This window comes from Acomys russatus, chromosome 6 (genome assembly GCF_903995435.1).
Source record: "Acomys russatus chromosome 6, mAcoRus1.1, whole genome shotgun sequence".
Taxonomy (NCBI): domain Eukaryota; kingdom Metazoa; phylum Chordata; class Mammalia; order Rodentia; family Muridae; genus Acomys; species Acomys russatus.
Window position 1 is genome coordinate 60,354,197 of NC_067142.1, and position 17,042 is coordinate 60,371,238.

The window sequence follows — 17,042 nt, forward strand, 5'->3', positions numbered from 1 at the left end:
AATAAAATAAATATCCTGACACTCTATTGAAAATGTTATCAAATTGAGAATCTAGGCTGATGTCAAAGTGCTGACTTTTTTTGTTTTTTAAATTTTATTTATTTATTTATTCATTCATATTACATCTCAATTGTTATCCCATCACTTTTATCTTCCCATTCCTCCCGCTTTCACCCTATTCCTCTCCTATGACTGTGACTGAGGGGGACCTCCTCCCTCTGTATATGATCATAGGGTATAAAGTTTCTTCTCAGTAGCCTGCTATCCTTCCCCAGAGTGCCACCAGGCCTCCCCATGAAGGGGCCATGGTCAAATATGGGGCACCAGAGTTCATGTAAAAGTCAGTCCCCACTCTTCACTCATAAAATGTTTTTTGTTTTTTAGAACAGCCCAAGTTTGGTTTGACAGACACTTTTAATAAAACAAGATTTTCACTTATAAAACCTATAAATAGATAAGAAAACAGAGAAATTAAAATATCCTCTTAAATATCAACCCTCCCAAATAGCATTCAAACACAAAAGTGCTTCTGATATGTCCTCATGCATTTTTGATTTGTACTTTTATTGTGTATGTTCAGTTTTAACAACATACTTAATATGTGCAATATGAAATATTTCTGTATTATTTAACTTTGTATAGGCTTTCGATATCTGAGTAAAGGCAAGCAGGTCATGGTTTTCGTGAAGAGAAAACCGCTTGTTTCACACAAGTGTATGCATATATACAGAAGTGTATACACATACACAAGTATACACACATATTCACAAGTGCACACACAAGTGTACACACACAAACACACAAATGTCTTCAGCACGTGCTCACACACACAAGGGCACATACACACAAGTGCTCACACACATGTCCACACACCACTGTAAAGCCAACAATACATGTATGGGTAGCTAAATTAACTGATTAACAACGTAATAGGGTATCCTTCATGCCAGGCATCAGAACCTACGCAAGCTGCTGGAACTGGGCTTGAAAATGAAGAACTGGGTCTGCAGAGACCAGAGTGAGGCTATGCGCTTGTCCCTTCAGCTCTCATCCTCACTACACTGACCTCCATTCAGCTTTAAGAAGAGCTCAGAATTCCAAAGCAGGATTATCAGAGTGACCAGACCCTTCCAGGAAAGCCACACTACTCATTGCCCCACAGTCCTGCCTGTGGGTGTTCACAGCCAGGAGATTGCCGCTCTGCCCCAGCTTCCTGTGACCTTCCAGTTCCCTTCTGCTCTTAGCCCTTTGTTTACTCTGAGGGAACTTTCTCCTCTTCTTGCTGGGTGCACATCAAGTGAAATACCCACTTGTGGTTGAGGCAGGAAGGTACCACGAGGCCTGAAATCCACAAGCTATTGTGCCACTTCCGAGGGAGAGCGTTATCAGATCATTTCCCTTGTCACTGTCCCCACAGCTCTCTGCACTCCTCATTGCAAAGTCACAAGAGAGCTGGAAATGACTCCACGATGACTTCACCAAACCAAGGACCCACACCCCTTTGCCCTTTGCATTTCCAGCTTACAGCCCACCCATCCCTCCTCATCCCTGTCTCTGTCTCTCTGTGTCTCTGTCAGTCAGTCAGTCTGTCTGTCTGTCTCTTACACACAGACAGACACACACACACACACACACACACACACACACAGAGAGAGAGAGAGAGAGAGAGAGAGAGAGAGAGAGAGAGAACACAGGAAGACAGAGGGTAGGGAATGAAGGGACAAGAAAGGTACAGACAACACCTTAAAACTTCATGGTGTTGAGTTAGATGACCAAGGAGAGCTGTGCCACTTTCTCTGGCTTAAAGACACACACTGAACAACCAGGAGAACAGCAAAGAAGCCCAGAGACTGTGGTTACACTTAGTCTTCCCTTCCAAGCATCAGCATGACTCTGCTAGGCCCCCTCGCTCTGTGAATCCGGAGAGGACCGTCTTGACAGCTACCAACCCTGGCACTGAGAATCCATTCACTCTTGATCTGACTAAGTCATTTTAAGATAGGGAGATTCCGAGAGGTTAAATGACTTCCCCACAGTCCCAAAGTATGATTTGCAATGCAAGCCAGTGTCCTAGCACTTCACACTTGTGCTTATGTATGGTGCCAAGTAACTGTGAGGGCTGATTTAACTCTTACTGGAAATTGAACTTGGAGAATCATTTATGCCTGCTCCTGTAAGTGGAGACTTCTGGGATGAGATGGAAATTGACAGTTACAGACAACTGATGAACTATCTGCCTACCTTGTTCTCTTTTACATTTAATCATTGAGTGTGACTTAAGCGACTTGCTATATACCTGAAAGTACTATAAGGCAAGAGCTACAGTTTTTCATATATTGAAAATAAAACAGCTAAGGCTGGAAAGGGGTCAAGCTAGGATATAGACCCAGATTCTCTCTACCACCTGCTGGGGAAGGAAAGAAAGAAATTTACTTCAGTTTTCATCTCTTGGCATTGTTTGCTAGAAACATCATCGGTTTATTTCTCACCAATATATATAATCAAGGAAACAACTTTCCCTGCAGCCTAAGGGCATCCAAACTCTCCTCTCATAATCCGTGCTAAGATGTGTTTCAGCTGACAACAAACAAGCCCCTGCTTGTTTGCGAGGTGCGAGGTAGTTCCTCTACTAGAGGATAAACATCACCTGATCTCTCACAAGTCTGTTCCCCATCCCACCCTTGGGATCAAAACAAAAACATGTTTATATCCACTATAACGTTTGAACACTAGCCCTCCAAAGGGCACTGAGTCCCTTTTAGAATCACCTCTGAAACCCTGTGTGGGTGAGAGCTCAGAATAACAGTCAACTCTAGGCTGCAGCTGTCACCCAGCTCCCTGGCTTCTTAAAGAGAAAAAGCCATAAATGCAAACAACAACAACAAAAGATCACCTTTAGCTAAATGCTAAACTAGCAAGCAGAGGCAGACAGACAGACAACAGTCACACAGAGAGGGTGGGGAGAGAAAAGGAGAAAGGGAGAGAGAGAGAGAGAGAGAGAGAGAGAGAGAGAGAGAGAGAGAGAGAGAGAGAGATGGGTTTCAAATGTCAAGTTCTAACATGTTCACCCTCCCCTTTCCCACTTTGTCCTTCCTGCTGTAGCTGTCACCTGCACTCCTTTGCTCAGCCCCCAGAATGGAATTATGACCTGTATCCAGCCTCATGGAGATTTCACATACAAATCCACATGCCAGTTCACCTGTGATGAAGGATTTTATCTATCTGGACCAGAAAGATTGGATTGTTCTTCATCTGGACACTGGACAGGCACCCCACCCTTGTGCGAAGGTAGGCACATGGGTCTATCCTTCCTTGCGGCTTCTCAGATACCATCATAGAAGGAAGAATCATCACAGATGAAGGTGTTCCCAAGCTAAACAACTGGCAGGAGAATCTAGATTTAAAAAAAAAAAATCTCTTTCTCCCTAAATAACCTTTTAAATTTTTGAATACAACATTCCAGCCATAACAATGCTTTCACATCATCATAGCGCATGGTATTACCATTCTAGAATAACAAGGGAAGTCAGTAGCATCTCTCCATGCTTCAGATGAAAAAGAAACATGGGCTCTGAGGTGAGAGTCCAAGGGCATCACCATTCACAATGATACCCAGCTACTCGCAGATGCACTTATTTTCTTATAAGGACTTATTCTCTTTTTTTCTGCTATATTCTCCATTTTTTACCCATTTATTCTCACATCCACCTTCACCAACCCCACTAAGTCTCAGCCTAGTAGTTTCTTTGCAGATGGGTGTGATTTAACCTTCCCTGACTTTCATGTTTTCTTCTATTTCTTTATAGACTTTAAACTCATTGAGAGCAGAAGTTGTGCCTCTTCCATTGTGTGTGTGTGTGTGTATGTGTGTGTGTGTGTGTGTGTGTGTGTGCTCGCCTGCGTGCACACACACGCAGACAAAAAAAAATGATGCTGGGAGATTCCCATTACTGTTTTTGACCTTAACTTTTAGACATATGGCCTCTCACTGAACCCAGCACTTACCAGTTGGCTATTCTGACTAGCCAGCAACCTCCAGGATCTACCTGCCTAAACACCCTCACTGCTAGATTACAGATGTGTGTGACTATGCTTTTTTTTTTTTTTTTTTTTTTTTTTTTTTTTTTTTGGTTTTTTTCAAGACAGGGTTTCTCTGTGTAGCCTTGGCCATCCTGGATTCACTTTGTAGACCAGGCTGGCCTCGAACTCACAGCGATCCGCCTGCCTCTGCCTCCCGAGTGCTGGGATTAAAGGCGTGCGCCACCACACCCGGCTATGCTTTTTACACAAAGCCTCGAGGTCTAACCTAGGTTCCTAGGCTTGCCTGGCAGGTACTTTACCCACTGAGCCATCTCCTCAGCCCCTCCTTCACCTTTGTATCAGCTGTAGTAGTAGATGGAACCCAAATGACTGTGTACCAAGCACCTGTTGAACTGAGGTCGCTCAGTTCCTGGTAACACTCACTCAAGTGTGGCCCCACTGACCACGGGAACTGGCGGGACTCTCAAAAACAGGGCAGACCACACCTGTCTTTAGCTTCCTGGTAGTACCCAGCAGATACAATGCATTACATATACTACAAGGATATAATATGTTCTACAAAAGAAGCGCACTGTGTTAGTTCATTTCTAGTTCCTGTTTGGTTTCAAAGGGGCCATTGTTCTTATTTATTGTCGAGCGTAGTCAGAGTTAGTAATAATGAGGCCAGCACTTCACACACATTTTCTTATCAGTCTACAACACCTCTAAAGAAGCTATTGTTATCTCCCTCGTAAAGACAATGGAGCATGAAGAGAACGAGGCTGAGCCAGGCACAGTGGCATATGCCTGTAATTCCAGCACTCTTGGGGGTTGAAGGGGGGGCAGAGATAGGCTGATCGCTGTGAGTTCAAGTCTAGCCTGGTCTACAAAGCGAGTCAAAGAGAGCCAAGGCTACACAGAGAAACTCTGTCTCTAAAAACCAGAGTTGGGTTGGAAGGGACTGTCAATAGGCACATTGTAAGAAGGGCAGAGTGACTGACTACAAGGTGTTTTGTTTTTTGTTTTTTGTTTTTTTTTTTTTTAATCACTGTGCCACACTGCCACCTAGTGTCAGGAATTCTAAATCACCAGTTCTCATGCAGTATTTTTTTCAGAGCCCTAGAAGGGACCGCACGGGCTTGGGGTCATCACCAGGTGGAGCCCCGGCTTCTCTTTTCAGTGTGCAGCAAGCTTTCTATTGGGTGGGTGTTTCCACAAGTATTTCCATTGTGGTGAGAACACTGCTTCCCTGAGCCCCTTGGGACTTGTGATCTGCCTATGTTTCCTGTCTCCTCCTGCCTTTATCCTTCAGGCCGTTAAATCGTCTCCATGAGTCTAGCAATGACTTAGGTGAACCTAATTTTCATGATGCCGTCTACGAACTGGATTGCTTGTGTCCAGTTGCTGTGTCCTCCCCCCCCACCTGTAGGCCACCTCCCTGACACAGACTCTCCTCATCACTAACAAGGTTCCTCACTCACTGTTACTCTGCAGACCGTGTCTGGCCACCAAGTTCAGCTCCTGATGCCTGGCTGAATCTTTTTAGGACATGGAGACCGGGTTTTACATGCCCCTGCAGCTCCACCCTTCTGCTTTGTCTGTCTATCCAAATCCAGGTTCTAAAACACAGTGGGCATGTGCCCTCTGAATCCTGGGATGGTTCACTTCTCTGTTTTCCTTCATTTCTTTGACTATTTCAATGGACGGATGCAAGGATCTGTGAAACACCTACACACAGCTTGTTACTACAAACATCTGTGCCAATATGCCAATGTACTTTTGCATGAGGTAGTACATAGAAGTTAAAGAGCCTCAAGAATCAAAACGGCTGCCTTCAGAATGGCATTCGGTTTGAAGAAACAATAGCCACTCTGTTATGAATAATTACTGATAAATGACAGTCATATGTCAGATAATTTAATCATAAAAAAGATATAAGTGTAAGATATATTTGTATCTTCAATCATTTGCTGGAGCAATTTCAGGGGAAATTGTGGTGAATCAATTAGAAGCTCCTTTGTTCTGCTCTTTGACCTGCACTAGTGGAGTGTCGCCCCCACCCCCAGAGATCCCTACAGTGGGAATCATGTTGGACAAGATGAATGATTGGTGGGTGTTAGAAGGTTTATATACAGTTGTTAAAGGGTATGCAGTGTAGGGTGTGACAGTGTATGAGTTCCAACAACAAGCTCACAGAAAGCTGTTCCACCTGTGGTGACTGCCAACAGCACCAGAGAGGCTGCGCTGCATTCACATCCTGGAGAATGGGTGGGACTTTAGTCATCAGAAATGGAAAGAGACAAGGCATTGTGAGCCAAGAGGTGGAGGCAGAAACACACAGTCAGCTAGGAGTTTTCCATGAACTTAAGTGCCTTGACTGGGAGATTTGAGTTTTTTGCTGGCATGGAACTATGATTGTTTTTTTTGTTTTTTTTTTTTTTGTTTTTTAAATAGGCTTGGGAGTCTAAATTGAGGAACTGTTTTAGGTAGCAGGAGTCTGTACAGTTTTAGATGTGTAGGGATCTGAGGAGATGGGAGGATGTCTTAAAAGTAGTTCAACACACACAGGAAGGAGGGCAGAAATGAAAGCTTGAGATTGTGTCTGGTTGAGAAGATAGTAAGAACTGAAGGAGGCTACAAGGTCACCCAAACAGAAGGCCGAGATGAGGAAATGGAGCCCCCTCCTCTGTGTGTGTGTGTGTGTGTGTGTGTGTGTGTAGGCTAGAAGCCAACTTCAGGTGTCTTCCTCAATCACTTCCCACCATACTTCCCGAACCAAGGTCTCTCACTAAAGCCAGCGTTCACCATTTCAGCTAGATGGGCTGGCAGCTGAGTGCTGGGATCAGCTTCCTGTCTCCAGGTGCCTCTGGTTTAGGAGCACCTGCCCAGCTGTCACACTGGTGTTAAGATCCAAACTCAGACCCTGTGCATGAAGAGCAAGCTCGTTTCCCATTGGGCAGTCTTCCAGCCCTGCAAACTGCCTTCGCGAGACTGAGTGCTTGACTTCCATTTCTTCATGACCTCTCCCTATACTCCTTTCTGCAAGCCCATCCTCCCCTCCTTCCTGAGGTAAAAGCGGTTTAAACATCAAGGGATTAGCACTGATTAACAACATGCCTGAGATACAGTAGGAAGTAAATTAACTGTTATTCAACTACTGAGTGAATAAACTTTGTGAAACACGGAATGTCTGAATAAGCGCGGGTATTGGGATGTTCTCGTTCGCTACTCTAGCCATCAAGTGTCCAGAAATCTTCGCCCCAGAACAAGGCAGCCTGGATTGCTATCACGCTCATGGAGATTTCAGTGTTGGCTCCACCTGCCACTTCTCCTGTAATGAGGACTTTGAGCTAGAGGGTTCAAGAAACGTGGAATGCACCGTTTCTGGAGGATGGTCAGCCTCCCCACCAACCTGCAAAGGTAATGACATACTCACCGGCATAAGTTGTACTTTTCCCACAATGATAACACACAGATTATGTGACAAGTACGTATTACACTATTAGTGGAGTGCACTCAATGCAGTCATAGGGTTTTAAAACTTTATAAAATAAGACAAGACAAAAATCTTTCTAAGATGCAACAGAACTTTTCTGTTCACGAATAAAAGACGCACTGATTCTTATGAAGAAAATTTTGTTCATGTCGTTTAAGCCTATTTATCTCAAAGACCTTTAGTGAGCAGAGCTAGAGTGCTGAGAATGCTGGGTGGCAGTTATGGGCCCAGCTGCTTGAAACAAGGAATCAAGATGCAGAGACTTCAAGCATCTTCATCTTATCACGTGGCAAGCTTTTGATCAAGCCAGCGACAGCGTTTCCGTTTCATCTTTCATGCTGACCGTGGGCCACGGGATAACATATCTTCCAACACAGCTGGGAGCACAGGCAGTCGCTTCTGCTTACTGTGGCCTTCTCTTGACTCGCTAGATTTCCTGCTGTCTCCTTTTGAACACTATCAGTCATGTCGACTCTGCTTCTTCTTCTGTCCCGGACAATGGTTTTTCGTGGGCACTGTTTAATGCCATTTCTTCTAAATCATTTATTTACCTGTGCATGGTGTGTGTGTGCACACGCATGAGCCGGTGTGAGTGCCCATGTGCATGTGTGCAGAAGCCAGAGGAGGCCAGCAGGTGTCTCCCTCTGTTAATTACACCCACCTTAGCTTCTGAGACAAGGTCTCTCACTGAGCCACCTACTCGGCTGGGCTGACTGGCTAGCAAATTCCCAGGATCAACCTGTCTCTACCTGCCAACACTGAGTTTGAGGTACACACTCAAGTCATCCTTGCCTTTTATGTGGACCCTATGGTTGAACTGAGGTCCTCTTGCTTTCAAAACAAGCATTCTCAGCCACGGAGCCATCTCTCCAGCCCTTCAATAGTTTTCCTCATCGCATTTTCCATACCTGAGCTTAATAGATTTTTTTCAGAGCTTCTTTGTATAAATTGACAGAGATATCTTGTTAAGGAAAAAGTGGGAGACAGTTCCTTCATGACAACCTTAATTCAGGTGTGATCCTTTTGCCTGCAAACATACTGAATATTTTAAATTGAAAAAAAAATTTTTTTTTTCGTGACAGGGGTAACATCACTTCCTATCCCAGAGGTACAATGTCCTGCACTCATGATTCCTGAACAAGGAACAATGTCCTGCAAACACCACTTGGGGAGCTTTGGTCTGAACACAGCTTGTTACTTTGGGTGCAAAACCGGATTTACACTTAGAGGCACCAACTCACTACGATGCGGGCCTTCGGGACAATGGACAGCAGTGACGCCCACGTGCAGAGGTGAGTAGGCAGGAGCAGGGGATTCTGACGCTATCTTCCTGCCTGTGTAAATTCCCCCAGGCCCTAACAACCAGCGCAAGCAAGTATTCACTCCTCCGTGACTTCCACAGCAAGCCCAAGCCCAAGAAACGTGCTGCATCCGCCTTAGCTTTGCCCTTCCCTAAACCACTTCCAAGCACCCTGGTCCTTACGCCTACATGTGTCAAAGTTGAAAGCCTGCGACTGTGAAGCCAGCCCAATGAGTTGTGAAGTATGAATTGCAAGTTACTATTAGGTGATAGCAAAAACCTGCAGTGCATTTGTAATGATTGGAATCTAAGATGTTAGCCTGGAGTGACATTTCTTAAGGAGCTACAACACTGTTCACAAAGCGTGGGAGCCCCCACCCCCAAGTCTTCTTCGTCTTGATATCTCCCACAAAGCACAGCACTGAGCTTTACAAATGCCACCACTGCTCTATGGCACCTATTTGAATTAAATCTGATTTCCCAAGGTTCATCTGAAGTTGCCTGAAATATAGTTTAAAGAGGATTGTGGTCTCTCCTTCCAAACTTCTTCTGTCCAGCTGTGAGGAAGACAAACTAAGTATTTTGTTAATCCTATGCTGGCATGGCCAGTCAATCACAATGTATTAATAATAACACATAGATTCATATTCAACAGCATTTTTGAAGAGCAAATTTTGTAAAGAGACTTTGGAGACCAGGTCAGTGCATTTGCAGATGTGTGTTATAGGATGCTATGTGTCATCCTGGTACCTTGGCTAGTATTATTTCAGTGAATATTTTTGATGAGGTGTTATTTGAAGAGCTGCTATGACTCTTGGGTGTGGCTGACCTCCTTTGTGACATTTCACATCTATTTTATCTAGTGACAATTCCACAGTCCTACTTGCCTTCCTTGCCCGTGTCTGCTTCTCATATGTCCCTTCTCTGTCCCCCTTACAGCCGTCAAGTGCTCAGAACTGCACGTGGACACAGGAGTGATGAACTGTTCCAATCCCTGGGGAAAGTTTAGCTATGGATCAACCTGCACCTTCCAGTGTCCAGAGGGACAGTTGCTGAATGGCTCTGCAAGGGCAACGTGCCAAGAGAACGGCCAATGGTCAGCCACCATGCCAACCTGCCAAGGTACATTCCTCGTATGGTTTAGAATATCACCTTGAAGTGGAGAGGGAGAACAGGATCCCCCATTTCTTTCCTGCACACCTTTCACAGTGGCTTCTGCTCCCGCCACTGCTCCCCTCCCCAACACTTGATGAATATTTCACAAGGAGCCAAAAGGATCCCTTCGTTTTTATTCAGAGCCCCCAGGGTGAAGCTGGAGACTGTGTGTGTCCAGTCCCTGCCATTTCTTTTCATTGTTTAGATTTGTGAAACCAATTCCTCCACTTCTTATAAGCCTTGCTTAACAGGCCTTGGCACTTCAAAATAAGTTACTCAGGGAGCTTCACACAGAGTCCTAATTTGTTACCTCAGACCTTTATTTTCCATCTACCTCTGACATCACCTCACATCCTTTACTTATATTCCATTGTTGGCAAGCTTTAACTCAGCTTTGCCTTAGCAATTATGATTTTTTGTTACATATCCAAATCTTTGATTGATGAAGATAAATTGTCCGATCATGTATTTCATTTACCCAAATATCATGCACAGCTCTTTGTATCTGCTAATGAATTCCTTTCAGGGGATCTTTACCATGTCCACTTTAGAAATCACAATTTTTAATCAAGCTAATAATGCCTTGGGATGCAATCAGGCCTGGGTTCCTGGTCTGTTGCCATGGGCTTCTGACATGGAGATCTTCCCTACCATGGCAGGGCCTTTGAGGACTCTGCCCGCAGCCCTATCTCAGTTCTTGGGGTGCCCCAGGAAGGATGGCCGATCTGTGCGCACTATTCTTACATCCTGTATGTGTGTTTATTTGTTAGCAGAGCCACTGACAATCCAGCAAGCTCTGACTTATTTGGGTGGTGCAGTGGCTTCCACAGCCGGTCTGGCGACAGGTGGGACACTCCTGGTTCTGCTAAGAAAGCGTCTCAGAAAAAAAGGTAAATACGAGGGATCCTTCTTTTTTGTTCATGATTTTGGAGCCAAGTGATAAAGTCGGTAGTTTCTGTTTAGAAACAGCTTGTTAATGAAAATAATACTGATATTTGTGATCTTGAGCCTGTCTGTCAGAATCACCTGTAGGAACTTAGGAAAATAGAGAAATTCTACATTTTTCTTTTTTTTTTTTTTTCCTTTGTGTGAGTATATAGCGTGTGTGTGTGTGTGTGTGTGTGTGTGTGTGTGTGTGTGTGCTTGCCTTTTGCATACTAAGCCAGTGTTCTACCACTGAGCTGTGGCACTATCCATTATATAAAAATGTCCAAAGCCTTCCCTTAAAATTCTGATGGAGCACCTGAGGGTCTCTGGACCAACCAAAATGAACTGTCAACATACTGTGCTTCTTTTCCTCCAGCACCCCATACAACAAACATTTGCAAATAAGCCTTTTCAGTCAGCGGGGCCAATAGCGACAGTACCCGAGGCTGAGGACGCTACAGTGCTGTAGGAGAGACAGGTTAAACAATATACATACTGAAGTGTGGAATGTCTGACAGACCTAAATACATTATAGATGCTACCAGAACATAGGATAATGAATGGTTCTTAGGTCCGACTGGCACATCACAAAGGCTTTCTCAAGCTTAGCTCTGAAGTTAAGGGACCCGGTCAAGGTGGGGAGATGTAGAGTTCTAGCAAGAGAAAGGAAAATGAAAACCATGAGCGCATTAGACAGCTCACAGAAGTGGCGCGTTTAGCAGCTAAGAGTGTCTGAACCCACCGGACTTGCAGCCCAGTCAGGAGGAGAACCTGGGGCAGAGGAAGCCGCTGCTGCAGTGGTGTCCTGAAAACAAATTTCAAAACCCTTTCCTGCGAGTGCGTAGGGTTGGTCACAAGGATGTGACCAAATGGATGAAGCCTCTATCAGGGGAACGTCACCAGCCTGTTGTCAGGAAGAGAACTCAGGCGGGGGATGAAAGAAAAGAAATGGCCAGTTCTTCAAGTCGCAAACATCTTTTCTCAATCTGCTGTGGCTTTCAGTCTGCCAAGGGTTTGCTGGCTTCGCAAAGATTCCTCTGTAAACTAATGAGGCTCTTACTGTTAGTCATAGAAAGTAAGTAGGGTACCGAGAACCAACTGGAGCTCAAATCCAGATAACTGCAAGGAGCTGTGTTAAACTATTCCAGACCTCTCATTTCACTGAGGCGGTCAGATAACTATTCCTAGTTGCTCGTGGCACGGAATGTCCTGCGCCCTCCTCTTAACGCTATCTGCACAAAGCCGCCAATGCCCTGAGTGTGCCTCCCCAGCACTCCCACACGCACTCTCCTGTGAGTAGAAGACTGGTGATAGTGAAGGGTAATTTCCTGCTGATGGGAGAGCTGTGCTGATTGTTATGAAGAATTCTTCCACTGAAATGTGTGCTCACCTAACGGAATCAGAATTGCGTCATTTCCTCCCGCTTCCACCCCCTCCCCCACCCTCTGCCAGTCTATTGACCCTATAAACCACCGCCAAACTGTTTCTTCAGTTCCCACAGACATTCAAGACTAGAAAAATGCCAATAGCCTCTCATTTTTAAAAATCTCTAACAATAAATAAGTATATGAGCTGCAAGGGGGCGGGGGTGGGTCGCAGTGTTTTCTAGTATCATCCCAGTTTGGTTTCCGATGTCAAAATGGCCTATTGTCAAGTAACAGGGCAGTGCCGTAGCCATGCCTAAAGATTTAACTATCAGAATCTGTTGTTTAGATGAAGACAGGAGACATCTGATCACATACAGTATGGGGGAGGGAAAGTGAAAGCATCCCCTGGAGTGTTGTTATGGGTTGACTTATAAAATTAGCATGCTAGTTGAGGACCAAGGGACTAAAAAGGCTGGATGCAGCAACAGAAGCCTCAGAGACATGGAGGACAGGGAGCTTTGTTTGTTTGGATGGTTTGGTTTGGGTTTTTTTGGTAGAAGGGGTGTTTTGTTTTCATGGGTGTTTTGTTTTCATGGGTGTGTTTGAAAGTTAAAAAGAAAAAAGACTAGAGTATTTTGGAATTAAATACTTTTCGGGTCAGATGGCTCCTAAGACTGCATATAACCAACATATCTGAAGACGAGACTCCTAGCTTTCTTCAATAATTTCTGACACGAGTGACTTTTCACCTCATTGTTTTCCTGTACTCATGGTTTCTCACTTATTTCAGATGATGGAAAATCCCCCTTGAACCCTCACAGGTAAGCTGGAAATGCTCTGGGCAAGGACAAACGTTGTCAGTCAGTCTGTCTCTCTAGCTTTGTCTGTCAGAGGGAATGCGCGATGCCATCTCTTTCCTGTTCTGAGAAAAAGCATGTGGGTAATATATGTTGGCTAAAACTAACACACAAGCATTTTAGGCTCTGGATTGTCCCCTCCGCTTTTCAGAGGATCTTTGCCTCTGAGGGCTTGCTGTATGTGCACTTTTCCTCCACTTTTTGGCTAAAACCAGCTACTCAATAGCTACCCTTGCTATAGTATAGAAAACGGAAATAAAGCAGCAAGTGATTTTTATAACAGGAACCAAGTGGGAAAGCTCGAGTGTTACAGTAGTAAGTGTTTGGAGGCCACCGGAGGTTTGTAGATATCCATGAGCAATGGCTCAGAAAGAGACAGTGGGTTGTCTCCTGGAAAACACTGTATGAGTGCAATTCACAGAGCAGTGCCGTTTTAAAAGATGAAAACCCCATCTGGTAGTTTTACATGAAGTAATTAAGTTCCAGGCAATCGTTAAGCCTGAATGGTGGTATTCAAAGCCACATGGGACCTAGGACAATTCTTTTGTATCTTGTAACATTCCTGACCTCTGCCTACTGTTTGTCTGTTGTCTTCATCGCCATGAAAATCCCAAAACCAACCCTAGGGGGCAGCACTATCACTCTGCGGGAACCCTTGCTCAAGGATCAGTTATCAAGGCTCAGAACTTGATAACTATTTCTTCGTAAGGGGGAAGAGGCTGCAACCCCTTACAGGTTTTCTGCATAGAAGCCAACAGCAGCAACACTGTAGGTAGGGCCGGGAATGTGGCGTGGTGATAGAGCACTTGTCCGTCATGAAGCCCTGGGTTCTAGTCCCAGTTCCGTGAAAAAGTGTGTCAAGTGCAAATCATACTACCCAGAGCTCCGAGTGAGACCTTGAAGGTTGCTTCCCCATTACTTTTTTCAAAATTAATTACTTTTCTTATTCAGATAGACAGAATTCCAGGGTAGGTGACAATTTGCTATTCTAGAGATACTGTGAGCTGGGCTGTTTGGAGAACTAAGCATTTGTTTCATGGAAGACCACCTTTGTGTTTCTGTTATTCAGCCACCTAGGAACGTATGGAGTCTTCACCAACGCTGCATTCGACCCAACCCCTTGAGGTGAGTTCCCTAGGAGGATATTATTGACGAAAATAGAACCGTAGGGGGAAAGGCAAGACTATACAGCTTAATTTATACCATAGGTATTAACTTTTAAGCGTGAGCAGAAGCCATCTTGGCAACAAGTATGTGTGTCAGTGGAGGGACAATAGCATTTACCCAGGGACTCCCATGACCTTCTAGCAGCGTAAAACTTGATCCAGCATGGGTGAGATCTCATTATTGGCAACCAAGTGGTGTCAGCAGTGTGGGCTTGCCTCAAAATCCCATGTGCTACCTGAACAGAAATCGTGTGAGGCCATCTTTTCAAATAGTGGAATGAGAAGCTCCCCTTTCCTGCTGGTAGACAGTCTAGAACCTGGAAAGCAACCATCTCGAAGATCAGAGGATAAACAGGATGACAGATCTCTCCCTCTTCCTCCCTTCCTCCTTCCCTTCCTCCCTCCCCCTCTCTCTCTGTCTCTCTGTCTCTGTCTCTCTGTCTCTGTCTCTCTCTCCCTCTCCCTCCCAAGTGCTGGGATAGGCTGTGCAAGTGACACATGCCTTTAATCCCAGAAATCAGGAGACAAAGGCAGGAGGATCGCTGTGAGTTCAAGGCCAGCCTGGTCTTCAAAGAGAGTTCCAGGATAGCCAAGGCTACACAGAGAAACCCTGTCTTGAAAAACAAACAAAGGTGTGCGCCACCACCGCTCAGCGTGGTAAGAGATCTCTTCATTTTTTAAGGAAAGAAGAGTTTAATTAGTTTTGTTTCATTTTCAGAGACTTGGTCTCCTGTCGCCTCATTCAATCTCTCAGGATTCTGCACGCAGATAATCAAGTTTCCTGTCAGACTTGACCTTAACTCCTCAGCGTTTGCTGTGGTTCTCTGTAAATAATTGGGAAAGGACTATGTACATTCCCACCTCTCCACCCACTTCTTCCTGCTCCGCCCCTCATCTTCCTCCAGTGCAGCCACAGAAACAGGAGCAAAATTTTCTGCTGTGGTCTGTGGCTTCGACCTTGCTGTCACTGAAAACGGGACTTAGTCTAAGGCATTGGGGCATCTGAATCACCCGGCAACACAGTTCTGGAGAAACAAAGATCTGCTTTCTCTTGGGATTGAAGAGTGCCCCTCCCTGATGCTGGAGGGCAGACAAACCTCTGGCTTAAGGGAATGCCTGTGTAAGATCTCCTGGGTCTTCCATGTTTCATATCTGTGAGGTTGTTTATACTTCTGCTGCTGAGACTCTCACGGAAACTTCTAGATGGTACCAGAGGCCACTGAAGATTGAGAACAGAGCCAGGATGCCACATCTGTTTGCAGACCTCCCCTCCAAAGGCCAATGTTTGAATGTATAATTCAATTTCCCTGCAAAGCCATGTTCTTCATATTTTGTTCAATAAGGTCTGTGTGTTTCATGTTGTCTGTCACCATTGTGGTCACAGTCGCAGTTGTTCAGATAACAGCTGGACCTTCCAGTGTGCCAGCAAATATATGTCATATGTGACCTGTCCGCAGAGAAAAAAAATCAAAGGAGCAGAAAGGGTCTTCATTGCATTGCTGTTCTGCAGGAAGAAAACAGACATGTTTTATATGTAATTTAATTCACATATTTAATTAAAAAAAAGTCACTGAAAATTACCATGGCTTATCTGTAATTGATGCAAACATTAGGGGATCAAACAATTCAGTTGTCTTGGTGTGGTTTAATGAAATTCAATGACTACCCTGTAATCCAGGTACACGCAAGCAGGTAGACAAGCAAAAAAGTGAAGGTAATTTAGAGACTTGCTGCTTTAATTTTTTTCCCTTAGCTACATTGTCAAATCACATCTAATCTGTGTATGTGAAAGAAAAGAGAAAGAAACAGAAAGACAGACAGACCAAAGACTGATAGACGGACACTAGGCTCGGTGTTATAGGAACACAGACCTCAACCTCTCAACGCTGTCTCCCATGTCAGAATTTGCATTTTGGAAAAGCATTCAGAGGATTCTGACAGCACTGGGAGCCCCTGGTACTGTGGGCCTGGAGTGTACGGCATTGTCGTGCTCTTCAATAGATTGTAATCTAGCCGTGAATACAAGAGAATCTTGAAAAACTAACCGAAGGTCATCGAAAGGTGTATATGATCTGAATAGATTAAGTTCATAAGACAGAAAAGTCAATTTGAACCCAGAATCAGAACCAAGGACAGACCGCCTGACTTCAGAGAACGGGAAAGCAGAGAGGTAAAAAAAAAAAAAAAATGGATATGGACATTCATTTTAATGTAGTTATGTGTGCATGTGCTGTTAATAATTGCTTTTTGGTACAGGGTCTCATTGCATAATTTAGGCAGATCTCAGGCCCCAAACTCACCTTCTCCAGCTTCAGCCCCTTGTGTGCTGGGATTACAGGCATGTGCCACCAAGCCTGACTCTGGGACGGGTCTTCTAAATCGATGGAATAATATCAGTAAAGGAATAGAAGCAAGGGTAGGAGTCAGGAGGCTGCTGAGGAGCCTGGGTGGAGCCAGATTATAATTTACCCATCCAGGAAACTTGTAAAAGCATGGGCAGAAACAGAGTTCCGGGGAACTCAGGACAAGTCATCCTGCTGATTCAGATATTATAATTCCCAGTTTCTCCACCAACAGAAAAATAAAATCTAAAACAGCATGCGAAGAATCCTTCAAAAACATGGCATCACGGAGCAAAAGAGCATAATTAAGATAGCAGTCCATAGCCACCTAGGCACTCGGGGGACCATCCCGTTTACAACAGTTCTTCTCCTCCCAGTAATCAGATCAAGGAAAATTAGAATTGCCATCCTT

At 44.6% G+C, this 17,042-nt stretch overlaps 2 protein-coding genes across 3 annotated transcripts in view; both read left to right on the top strand.

The window, feature by feature from the left end:
* The window catches only part of Selp (selectin P), a 28,028-nt gene extending 12,171 nt beyond the window's left edge, over positions 1-15,857 (top strand). Inside the window, 8 exon segments of the mRNA XM_051148340.1 lie at positions 3,103-3,288; positions 7,255-7,440; positions 8,599-8,808; positions 9,756-9,938; positions 10,742-10,861; positions 13,056-13,086; positions 14,192-14,247; positions 15,007-15,857. Of these exon segments, the coding sequence (XP_051004297.1) occupies positions 3,103-3,288; positions 7,255-7,440; positions 8,599-8,808; positions 9,756-9,938; positions 10,742-10,861; positions 13,056-13,086; positions 14,192-14,246 (971 nt within the window). The 3' untranslated portion in view covers position 14,247; positions 15,007-15,857.
* The window catches only part of Nme7 (NME/NM23 family member 7), a 391,631-nt gene that overhangs the window by 62,357 nt on the left and 312,232 nt on the right, over positions 1-17,042 (top strand). The window lies entirely within an intron of this gene.